Here is a 12916-nt window from a genome sequence, read left to right as displayed (position 1 = left end):
TTCCTGTCCCTCAGCACACAGTGAGCCCACAGTGAAGACACTCTGTTTTCTGAGTACTTGTTGGGCTATTTGCTACTGTTGGAAATTAAACCCTTAAGTTCGTATATGCAGTAGCTCCAGAAAGAGGGAAGTGCAATTTATGAAAATGATAACTTTGATCCTGTGAGGCAGTTTTCACCTGTCCAAACCACGTTTGTGAAGAAAAGAGGTAGCAAACTCTTCATCTGTGACCATTGCATATGGTGGCTCCACCTTGGCCACCGCAGACGGGACAGCCCCCTACAAACCCCCTCTCCCTCCTTCCTCTGAAATTCAAGTCTCCATCGGTGGTATCTTTCCATATAAATGTTATGTCCTTCAAATTGTTACTGTCTTTTTACAGTTGCTCTTGTCTGCATAAAGGACATTAATTACAAGGAAAAGGGTAATGAGATACAACTGAAAAGGCTAAGTACAGTCTATAGGTGCTGTTTCTTCTTGGCCATGTCCTGCAATTATTTTTCATGCAGATACCACAATACCAAGAAATAATACAGGACTTTATTTCAAAATGTTAATGACTTGCTAATTGGCCTACACACTATTCTGAACTTGATTATTCATAATGAAGAATTTATTCAATAATAATTCTTAAAAGCATTTATATGCAAATAGCTTATCTACCACTTTGCTATTAGCTACTTCTGAGCTGGATTTGATGCCACAGCATGTGCCCTCACAGACACCCTCTTCTGTTATTTCACGTATAGTCTGTACAATTTGTAATTGTATCAGATTACAATTGATACAATTGTAATTGTATCAATTTTTTTTATCATGGCTTTTCCAAGGAAGTTTGAAAGTAACCTGAAAACTTACACTTGAAGACCTTTAACCTGTAAGGTGTCTGAGCACTTCGGTTCTTTAGGCAAAGGCCCCAGTAGAAGGTTATTCAATATATGAAATGGAAAAAGAAACCACCATGGTTTGATTTTAAGATAGGAAGCACATGGTGAAAAATAACAAGAATCTGCTTGGGATTTTTCCATTGGTTTCACAGTATAGCAGAGCCTGTATCCAAAAGTTAAAGTGTGGTCTCTTTAGCTCTAGCACTATGAGAATACTTTAATAATCCTGAACTTCTCTCTTCTGCCCTCTTTTTGGAACACAACACATCCATTCAGTCCTCTACTTTTGGAGCTATCTAGGGAGAATGAAAAGATAAGAACATCACTCAGAAATGTTGGTCAGATCACAGGCAAAAAGAAGAGTGACAGGTTGCTTTGACTACATGGAGAGACATCAGCTTACGTTGGCACATGTCACGAAAGAAATGCAAAGAGCCTTTCTCCAGAAAAAGCAGCTAGGAGCAGCCCTTTTCTCTCCAATAGCTACACCTGGGATCCACTGATGTCATTTATTCTTCAGTGACATCTTTTCCTGGGTGAAAACAGAAGTGAGGGACTCTATCATGGTCTTGAGCTGTCCTTCAAATAGAAGCAGCACTTTTTTTTTTTTCTGTTTGGGAAGGCAGAAAGAGGGAAAAGTGACTTTACTAGCAGATTTTGTGTCCCTTTTTCTGTAAACACTCTGTCTATCCTTCTTGATGGTATTTTTAAGTACACCATGGCTTTAATTTTCTAGTGTTTTAACAACTTGTCTGGTTTTGTTTTTAACAACTTGTCTCTTAAAATGAAACCTAATTATTTTAGTAAAGAAACATATTATCAATATAAAAATAAAGTGAGCATCTGTCTACTTATCGTCAAAAACCTTCTGTGAATCTGGACCGTATCTTAATGAGACTCTACTTTGTGAGCAGTCAGAGTGATGCAGAAGACTGCAATTCTACTACAGGTTCCCATCAGATTAATACCATATAATACTGTGAAGAAGCATATAATTCTTAGACCATTTATTGGTCAGCATTCCTATCAGTTGCATTAATTATATTTTTTAATATATTAAAAAATTGGGTTTTATATTTTTTTTAAGTATTAACATGAAATCAATGGTGGTTTCAGACTTAACAGTAGCTTCCTTTTAGCACTGATCCTAGTAAAAGGAGTCAGAAATCTAGTGTGCAAAAATGACCACACAATTCTCCAAGCATAATTTTTGCTCAGTGCTACGACAGGTCTGCTATTTAGCACAACACGGGGTGCTTGGCTCTAAATATGTTACGGAATGACAGTGGGTGCTGAGAAACTTCAGGGATGAGATATTGCATGCACACGTGCACACTCCATTTAATAATCGTGTGCGTAAGCGGTGCCGCGGTCTGTGTCTACGTGCTGTCAGCAGGGTCAAGCACAGATGTTGGGATCTCTTACTGTGTCTTCACTGTGGTTTGCTGAAGGCAGTCACCAGAGATTAAATCTGAAATTACATGCATCTGAAATACATAAATACATTAGTAGCTGACATATTCAACATCTCATTCTTGACTCTGTTGACAATATTAGATAATTAGTCCTTTTTCATGAGCTTTAGTATCTTCTTTTTATTAGATAGATTGAATGATCTGTTTTTCTTGTTTATTGCTTTAGGTGGCTTGCCTTATCTCTTGTGTGTTAATTCTTGTGGTGATCTATGCAATTGGACCTATGTTGTACTGGCTGCCTATGGTATGGTACTTACCTTTTTTTTAAGGATTATGCCAAACACTTTATAATTATGTATTTCTTTCAGGGAAAGATAGTACTACCTCCAGCACAGTTTTATTTAGTTTCAATGGCAGAAAGAATAGTAAGGGCACACCCAGTCTCAAAATCATAAAATACAGGCATGACAAATGCAGTACATATAGATTTTACACATATATAAGCTATAGCATATTAGAAAGCATTTCTTTTCTACTTATTTTTGTCATGTAGCTTTTGAAAAATATACATCCGGATTGCTGTGGATTTGTAAATTGAAGAAGTGTAGTAGAAATTAATGAAGATTCAGATTTTTTTTTCTAGTTACGCATGCAATGTAATTTTTATTATTCAAATTTGATGAAAATGGGTGTAGATAGTGATCTAAGCTTAATTACACAAAGACTATGAGATATTCTTATATCTCTGTCGTGGAATGCATCTTCTACACAAAGACGCTGTAAAGCAACATGGTTTGTTTTGACATAAGCTATATTGGGCTTTTGGTATTAAAAATTAATAGTTATTTTTAATTAGAGGTGTGCAAAATACAGCTCCAAAATTAGCCATAATTCTGCCATGTTTTTATATGAAGTTTTATCTCAGCTGTATTTTAAAATTACTTTGTGCTATTGTTTATAGTGTCACATGAAGGTTCTCACTTTTCAAACAGATCCTTTCATAGCTTATTTTAACCACACAAATAAAAGACACTTGTAGAGGGAGACGTACAATATGCCTTTTTTCTTAGTATGCTGCTTTCCTTCCTTAATTTTTATATCGATTACATGTAAATTTTGACTGGTTTCCTATAGAGTTTCCCCCCTGCCCCTCCTTTTTCTTTAAATGTTTTGTATGTTGCTTTCTTGGTATTATAATTCTTTTCTACTACACTTTTTCAGCCCTCCCCCACCTACATGCTGCAAATTCGTTGCATTGTACTCCAACCTTTTTGACTCCAGACAATTTCTTCGTCCATCTCATCTCCCTTTCCAGTTTGGAGAACAATACATTATTTTGTTTTCCTCAAACTTAATAGATTTTTTGCTCGAGGCCTTCTGTAGGTGATGAAAAAGAGGAATTAAAATTCTTCACTGTGTAGAAATTGAGTCCTGATTTGCTTCTGAGTCCCCCAGACTATGGTATTGCTGATCTGGAAACGCATGGAAAGTCTTGGGGCATTCTCAAGTTCCTGTTATTTTTCTCACAGTCAGGTGGCCTATAGAAAAGAAAAATTAAGTTTGAAATTGTTACATTTGTGTCACAAGGGCACCTATCCTTATCTCATTTTTTAAAAGCTAATTTCATCTTTTTTGTCATTGAATTATAATATTGATTGCTAATTTGAAGAAAGAGCATTCATTTTCACCACCAATACTGCAAATGGCTTTTGCTTTTTATTTTGTTGCAGTGTGTGCTAGCAAGCATTATTGTTGTGGGCTTGAAGGGGATGCTAATGCAGTTCCGTGACTTAAAAAAATATTGGAATGTGGATAAAATAGACTGGGTAAGTGAAACATTATCTAAGGAGGCTTTCCTGAGACCCTTTAATAAACACCTGATAAATAAAATCTGGTAATTCTGTGGCCCTAGAAGAGATAAGCACAGGACATTATTACTAGGGGTTTTGTGTACTCTCTGTTTATTTTCTGTCACGGAATAACAGCATCTGTAATGTTGATTGTGTTAAAAAATGGAATTTTGGAAATTGATAAAGAATCAAATTTAATTTAATGTTAAAGATATGTATACAGATAAATCAGGTTAATGTGAGCAGATACGTGTATCTATTTTTGTATGCCTTCTCTAGCTGGATAGCACGCTTTTGCTATGGTAGTGTTATCAAAGAGATCCCAGTATCTTCATCCTCTGGGGAAATGGAATGACCGTACAGGACAAACAGAACTGGAAACACTAGATAGGCAGAAAGATACATATCTGAGGGTGCTGTAGGTAAATTGCATTAACTCTTTCAGATTTTGCAAACAGAATATCTATTGTTTCACCAGAAAGAAAGATCCTGTAGCATGACAGGAGGACTATATCAGAAAAAGCAGATAGATGGAAAGAGGCATAGTATGAAAATTGAGTTTAATGCAAAGTCTGAATAGTCTGGCATATATTTGCACAGAATTCCTAGCAAATATTAAAAATTACTTCATATTTAGGAAGACTTCTAGATTTCTCTTCTGTGGGAATTTTGAAGGTACTGGCCAACTGGTAAAACCCAAACCTCTAATGTCTTACATAAATATTGACATCCCATAAAGCTTTTGGAACTTCTGTTTATGAAGTTTCAGAAAACAAATATTCAAAAAGGTATTTTGGATATATTATCATTCTTTGTGGTGAGAGCTGTAGGTTACTGGAGGTACTATTGGACTGTGTTGAACTCAACAGTGACTATTCTACAGAGTACTGGTTTTCCGTATGGAAAACAGAGCTGAGTGAACAACACGAGGATTGGCTATGTGAGATTTTTCACATTTCATCACAGAAGACTAGAGGGTTTTGATTTTAAGTATCATGCACAAGAAAAGCTCTATCTTTCATGAAAACTTATTTTCCTCAAGCAGCAAAATTCTGCAAATATTTTCTATCACTTGTACTTCATTTGGTCTTCAAGTTGTCCTAGATTTCCAATGTCCTAGATTGCAGGGATGGATAATGTGAATCAAGAATTATTTTGGGGACAGCAGACTTTAGAAAATTGGTAGTTATGGGGGAGACATATAGCTTCTTCATCAGTGCATTGAGATAAGTAGCTATGTTTTCTAGCAGGATATTCTGGAAGCTGACTAGATTTGTTGTATCCTCATGCATAGACTAGCCTGGCTGATTTTTACTTTTGTGGTTTTAGCAGAAAAGGATGGGTGCATAGTTAGCTATTGTATCTCTGACATCTATCATTACTTCTAAGAAAGGTTTTAGAGAGGGAGAGTTTGCTGGGTTTATCTTTTTGACTGAACAATGAATTATCTTCAAGTAGTTACACCACCAATTCTTAGTTTGACGAGGTAAATCATCTTGCTTTAAATACCATTGTCCAAAGTAAAGCTACAGATGTTGATCTTTCATTGCTGCCTTGTCTAAGGGAGTCCCACCAAGCCCAGTGATTTGAGTATCCACACTTGTGTTGATTTTGGCCTGAAAAGATTCACCCCAGCAATTGACAGGACATTGGATATGAATAGGTTCCATTACCCAGGTTATCCAAAGTGTTTTGAAGATAGAAACTCTGAGGAAAAAAAAAAAAAAAAAAGCAACAACATTTGGAAATAATTATCAGCTGTCTTTTCTGGAACTGATTCTTTGAAGGGTGTGTGTCATGTAACAAAAGTCATGTTTGTTATGCTAATAGGTCTGGCAAAGAGTGTGTGGAAACAGAATATTACGGCTTTGGTTACCTTCTTCCCTTGCACTTCTTTAAGCTTCTCATTGAAAACAAACAGGATTATTTGTTGATTAGTTCTTTACAAAACATAGTCCTGTAAATGTAAAAGGAACAGCTTGAAAGGTACAGCACAGGATTTGAACTCCTCATGGGTCCCTTCCAAATAAGGATATTCTGTCAGTCTATAAAATCTCTCAGCTATGGATTGCTTTTTCTTTAAGATTTAATATTTGGGAGCAGCTGAGCTACCTATGTAGCTAATACTAAATATTATCGGCTGAATATTATTACTACATATATTTGTTATCAACCCTCAGGAATGTCCTGGGTTTTCATCCTACCTCTCAAATCTCATTGTTTCCTTCCAGCTAGAATCCTACTGCTTTTACACCAAAGAGCCCTGTCCTGCCATTCACAGAGCACACATGAACTTCAGAGGTCTCTTGCTTCAGTTAAGGTCTTCTGTCAGTCCCTACACATTCTCGAATTACTTCAGTAATTTTGGATCACTAATTGCTCTATTCCACTATATGTTAAGTACATAATTGTATGCATAAGAGTATTTGTCCTCCCTCTGCTGTCTTTTTCTTTTGTCTGTTTCCAAGTTGTTGATTCCTGTGTTGTGTTTTGTGTTTTAACCTGAGAGCAATTTGTCTTGAATTTTTGCCTATTTTTTGAGAGCTACCAGGAAGTTGGTCTGGAATTCTCCTTCCGGTTCTCAAATCAAAAGCTGATTTCCATGTCCTTCTTGCAAGCCTAATTTCTTATGCAGGCCTTCACTAACTTTGTTATTCTCCAGCTTGACCCTGCACTTGCCTAGCATCAACAAAAAGGCCAGTGAAGTTCTTGTTAACTCCTGTTTATGGCTGAGCAGATGAGCTGGGGTCATTTAAACTAGGCAAAGACTCCTGCCTGGTAATGGACTGCTGAAGAAAAATATGTTCTTTTTGTCGTTAACAATTAGACTTGAAAGTGAAAAAAGATGGGGAAAAGGTATTGCAGAGGGTGACCCTCTAGCTGAAAAACGACAATAGAATAAGGATTACTTTCAGAAGTTAATTATATAACAGGGTTTTGGCATATTCAACAGAGAAATAGCATGGTAATTAAAGAGAAAAAACATGTTTAAAATTGTACAAATGACTCGGCTGGGAAATGACCACAGCTGAGGCAGAGCTAAGTTGCATGCCTGACTTCTAAAGCAGAAAGAATGGCAATTTAAGGCAAAAAATACACATTCCCTGTGTGGTGCTGTGATGGGAGAGGTAGTTATGGATGTATGAATTGTAAGTGTATGCACCTATATTAATATATAAAGATGTAAAGGATGCTACTAATTCAGCAATTAAAGTAAATCCAACAAGGACATCTCAGTTTCAACGAGTGTCCTCCAAGACATGTGGAGCCACCACCCTGTCAATTTATTTTGGCAAAACAGACTGGAGTAGGGGGCCTAGGAAGGGTCTTTCATAGAATTTTGGAGCTCAGTGGTGTAAGTTCAGGTATTTTTTGGAATTTTTAACATGTTATACTCAGGAAGGAGATGATCTTTTAAATTTTTCCAGGTATTCATTACACAGGGGCACTGATTCATAAGAGAGCATTGAAGGCTTCACTATATAAACAATATTCCAAAGAGTAGGAAGCCATCTTCTCTAAAATAATTTACATGAAGGCTTAGAATCATAGAAGATTATGACATCCTAGGGAGATTTTCTATCCTTTGCGCCCTAGTGAATATGTTACCCTGAGTTACATTAGATTTGCTGTAGTTAGTGAGACAGGAAGGAATTTAGGAATGCTTATTCCATTGCAAGAGTGATCACCATATAAATTCCTTTTAAAGACTAATATTTATGTCAGTCCACCTTTCTCCAGGGCAGTCTGTGCAAACAAATCTCAATGCCGTGTACAGAATCCTTGTGAAGAATTGCATTGAGTATCTATCATACCATTTCACTATTAGGCAGTTCCTTATTCATGGCTGTAGTCTTCACTTCACCACTGGAATCACAAGTTTTTATGAAGGGTGCCCTGAGGATGTAGGCACATATCAGTCATCTGTTTGCAGGACATAGTATTGTGGACATACTTCACTGGACTTCCTCCTGGACTCGAGCATCTTCTCTGCCAAGGCACTCCCTGAATGAATAGGACTTTAATAGGATTCTTCTGGCTATGTGCTGGTGTCTACAGCAAGGGCCTCTGTATCTGAGCAAGTCATCACAACTTCACATTATAGATAGTACAGAGCTGGTCAGTCAAGTCATGTTAGGGTGTGACTACCCCTTCCTGAAGTATGCAGCAGCATAATTAGGTAGTAGTACACTGAACTGCATCCTAAATTCCTCTCACTCCCATAACCAGGTCTCTATTGATTATGGTGAGAATCTAGACAGCTCATCCAGCTGTGGACAACTGTGCAGTAGATAGTTTATACCAAGTGAAATGAATTCTACCCATCCAGGCTGATCATCTCCTCAGTTTGCAACAAAAAGGGAAGTTTATGTTTTCAGAGTGGTACAGAAACATTTAGTATTACTGTATTTTATGGCTGCACTGCTTAGCCATTGGCCCAGAGACTATTCTGATACTTTGCCTGTTTATAAGCTTTTTTTTTCTCTCCAAGTTCCTATTTCATGCTCACCTAAATGGTGGATGGGTAGATCTTATGAAATGAAAAGGAAACACAACCCATGATTTGAAAAAAATGTCTATCAGATCAACACTACTTCTTTCTACAAGTTTGATGCTACCCTACCTAAAAAAATCACTGACTTCAGGCCAATAGAAAGTACTTGATAGGGTGATTGACAGATGAGACTATGATGGTTTTGGCTCATCCTTTCCAACAATGGCAGTCTCTGGTTCCAGTTAAGATGTGAGATACTGTGGTTCTTAGTACTCAGCAGTATTTAAACATTTTTGACTTTGTTTCCTCCTACATAAAGTTCATATTGGGTTTTCATGCTTTGTGTTTTCTTCTGAGACAGAAGAATTTTGCAAATCTTGCAGCAGTGATTTAGTTAGATGCGATGAGACTCAGACCAGCAGCTGAAGTGGATTGCTTGATGTCAGGCATGGTCAAGGGTTCAGCCTTCTCAGGATGGGCTAATTCTTGGACTGTGCCTGAATTTCAGGTTTGTGGTGCTTTTGTTAGCCCTTTCATCTACAGTGAGCTTATTCAAAAATACATATTGGATTTGTAAATCTTAGAATTACTGATGAATCAGAACTCCATGTTTGTTGCCCATATTCTTTGCAAAAAAATTCACAACAATTTGCAGAAGATATAAAATATAACTGCAAGTTGAGCAGTCTTTCAAAGAATGAACTATTTACTTAGCAGCTCTGCTTTTGAAGAGACTGCAAAACCTTTAGCAGTAGTTTAAAATTTTGAAGACGAGGGAGGAAAAGGTTTCTCAATAGAGTCATGTAACACCCCGTTCTCTGTGAAGCACAAATGAGTATGGTATGACTTACATTTTATAATTCGTAAAATAACAGTTCTGAAATCTGCTCGAGCAGAATTCCTGTGGTTAGGCTGAAAGTATTCTATTGTCTCTGGCTTTCCTGAGCTAAGTGAAAGCATCAGAAAGGATAATTTTAACACTGATTGTGCCATTGTAATGTGATCTGTTCCTCTGCAAACATTAACAAGAAGCACTGTAATTGTTGAAGCGGTCACCTGTGGAGATCAATATATCCAGAGGGGTGAAAATACTTTCCATTTTTCTTTAACATTTTTTATATAAAGATTATGTGGCAGTCTTTGCTTAAGGCTCCCTCAAGGAAAGAAATATGTGCTGACATTATGTTGGTATAAGAAATCAAGTAATTTATACTTTTCCCCTTTTAATTGTAAAATTTAGCTCTTTCTCAGCCATACACACTGTTGTAGTATGGAAATCTACTGTTTAGAACAAAATTACCAAAAAATAATCAAAATGTTTCAATCTTTGGGGTTTTAAAAATATTTCAAATTCCTTTTCAAAGTGACTTTTGTATCAGATATGCTTCTTTGTACATTTTTAATATTAATTATCTATCAATCAAATAATGAAGAATGGAAAAGTAACCTGAAATCTCTTTATTTCCATGTGAAGAAAAGCATTCCTCAATAATTTTTATTTCTTTTAGCACTGATTTAGTCAACTGCACTCTGAGAAATGCCACTTTTAACTAATCTCATTGCAAATTATAATTTTCACTAATAAAATTAGTGAGAGAAGGACTAATTGTATGTGACCTTTAGGGTACCTCATTGTGTAAAAGTAAAAGAGGATTTCAAATATATGCAGTGAAGAAGGTGACCAAAACTTGCAATGTGAAAAATAAAATGTAGATTTTATGAAACAAGTGAGTCAATTCTAAATTAGGCTGTTAGCACAACTTCATATGCTGTTTTAAGTAACTCTAAAAGCAAACTCTGTGAGCATTGGGATAAGTAGTTCTATGTCATATGTGTTCTCCCAAGGGTAGACATTATTTTAATTGTTAGTTTAGTTCTCAATATTTGCCAGCTCAAATATCCTAATGCTCACCTCTGAGAAAACATCTGTATTTTAAACATCTTTACTTCTGATTCATGAAATGTACATTCTTACAAAAATTACAACTAATCACCTCTTTCTGTTTACCTCCTTAAAGAGCATATGGGTTAGTACCTACGTGTTTACAATATGCTTTGCTGCTAACGTGGGACTGTTGTATGGCGTGGTCTGCACTGTAGTAATTGTGATTTTCCGCTTTCCCAGGTGAGAAATAATTTACTGAAATGTTCTAGTAGCTCCCCGTTATGTCTTCTTTCTGGCACATTTCTTTGCCATCATGGTAGATATATAATACACTAGGTTTCACAATGAAACACCAGTATTTTAGTTGCAGATTACAAGATAAGACAATTCAAAGGGAAAAGTCATACCTGTGTATTTGTAGGCTAAGGATCTCTAAAACATTTCACGCTATGCCATTATTTTGTGATTTCACTCATTAGGTGAAGGTAGCATAAAATGAGCAAAAAGATCAATAATATATATTTCTTCCATTAGATACTTATTTGCTCCTTAAGGATAAAGTATGTTTGGCAAGCCTTAGTAACTGAGCACCTTTATAAACTCCTAGATATTATGTTACACAGGATTTGATTGTTGCCAGTTGCATTGATAATATATATTAATGAAGCATAACTGCACAATTCTTGAAACTCTAGAGAAAAGTACATTACAAATTCTATGTATGAATTAGAAAATAATACCTCTTGGGCAGCTATAAAACAGTAATGAAAGTTAAAATTAAGATTTTATCTACCAGAAATCTCTATTATTCATATTTGAACTTAAAAAAAAATCACCTTTTCAAAGTTATATACTATAATTTTAAAATGGGGGGGGGGGGGGGGGGGGGGTTACTCTTTTAACTGGATCATTATCACAAAAAAATTTATATGCATAAAAATGTGTATGTATTGGATCATTGCAGTTTTAAACTTCTATGCTGTAGTTTTGGGGTGCATCTCTTCCTGTACCTGTTCCAGACTCCTGATGAGTTGCCTTATGGATTTTCTCTGTGCATTGATTACAGAGCAAAGACACTGAATCTGAAAAATATGAAAGAAGTGGAATATAAATACAAACCAGAAGATAACTGTGTAAGTTAAATTATTTGTGTGTGTGTTTCCCCACCAATTCAGATTTATTTTCTCCAGTCGGTTACCAGATTGTAATCAGTGAGTCAGGAAACCGTTTTTATGAAATGACCACTTGAAATCTAAAGCTAGTACGTGGTAAATACAAAACTAGTCTGGGCATCAGAAATTGGAGTATTTCCCTATTTCTGCTGCTGGTCTTCAAAGTCAGGCAAATCCTCTTAGATTCATCTATGTTAGTTTGTTACCTTTAAGTTGCAAAATTGCACTTTGCAAAAGTTTCCTGAGTCTAAGGAAATCTCTTGGCAGTAAGGGCAGGGACCATCTGAGCAGACAAGTACTGTGTCTGTATCCTGACAAAATTTCCTGAAATTCCTCTGATGCTCTCATAATTGGAAAACTCTTTGCTCACGCCATTCCTGCCACCACCCCTTTTTGATCAAACTGTCCCAGAATATAGCGCAGGTGGTTGTGCAAGAAGGAACAGCAGCAAAGGCTGTCACAGACTATTTCACATGTCATTACCCTGTGACCAAACAATAGTCTGGTTGGTCAAAACAGGTGACAAAAGGATGGAAGAATCTCTCTGAAAGGCTGTGCTTTTAAAATCTGTCTTCTTACAAACTTAAACCTACCAGTCACCGATTTTAAATACTTTCAGTTATTTTCATTGCAATTATCATCAAAGTTGCTTGTGGTCAGGCCTATAGTAAGAGTGGAAGTGTACTGACCCAGAGAGGTCAGATCCCTCCTCTGAGATGAAATGGTAGGTCAGCAGCCAAGAGAGAAGTAGAACCATGTGTCCTTTCAGCACGGAGTCCCATCATAGGACATCCTGCCTTCTCTGCCACGGCAGTTTCTGCTGCCCTCTTTCCTTTCCTAATGTTTATGAAGGGTCTTACATGTCACTAAGCAACACGCTCAGCAGTTATTACCTCACTTTTAAGAAGCCCTACTCTGAACAATCTATTTTTTATGGCAAATGTTTTCCATCAGAGCCATCTTGGGCTCAAAATCTGAAGTTGGCTCAGGGGGTTTTACTGTTTTGGCACGCTGAACAATGCTGGAATGTGTAACGTACATGAGGATGGGGAGGGCTCTGAAATGTGAATTTAAAGTGGCAGTGTTTATGCTGTCCCGGGTGTCAATTATTATCTCACTTTTCATTCTTCAGAAAACTTTGTCAGAGATGGGTAGCCAAAATTTGATTTGCTTGCACTTTTTCTTTTTATCGTTTCATAAAATATTTTGTAC

General features: G+C 36.6%; 1 protein-coding gene across 1 annotated transcript in view; it reads left to right on the top strand.

Annotated features, from left to right (window-relative positions):
• Nucleotides 1-12916, top strand: part of SLC26A7 (solute carrier family 26 member 7) — a gene marked incomplete at both ends in the record, with an annotated part of 64254 nt that overhangs the window by 38585 nt on the left and 12753 nt on the right. Inside the window, 4 exons of the mRNA XM_084260588.1 lie at nt 2529-2606; nt 4033-4128; nt 10666-10772; nt 11599-11665. Coding sequence (XP_084116714.1) covers nt 2529-2606; nt 4033-4128; nt 10666-10772; nt 11599-11665 — 348 coding nt within the window. The remainder of the gene's footprint in view (nt 1-2528; nt 2607-4032; nt 4129-10665; nt 10773-11598; nt 11666-12916) is intronic.

The sequence above is a fragment of the Gallinula chloropus genome (assembly GCF_964237585.1).
Source record: "Gallinula chloropus genome assembly, chromosome: 2".
In the NCBI taxonomy this organism is placed as follows: Eukaryota; Metazoa; Chordata; class Aves; order Gruiformes; family Rallidae; genus Gallinula; species Gallinula chloropus.
The sequence above is the reverse complement of the archived record's forward strand: the minus strand, read 5'-3'. Positions and strand labels throughout refer to the sequence as shown.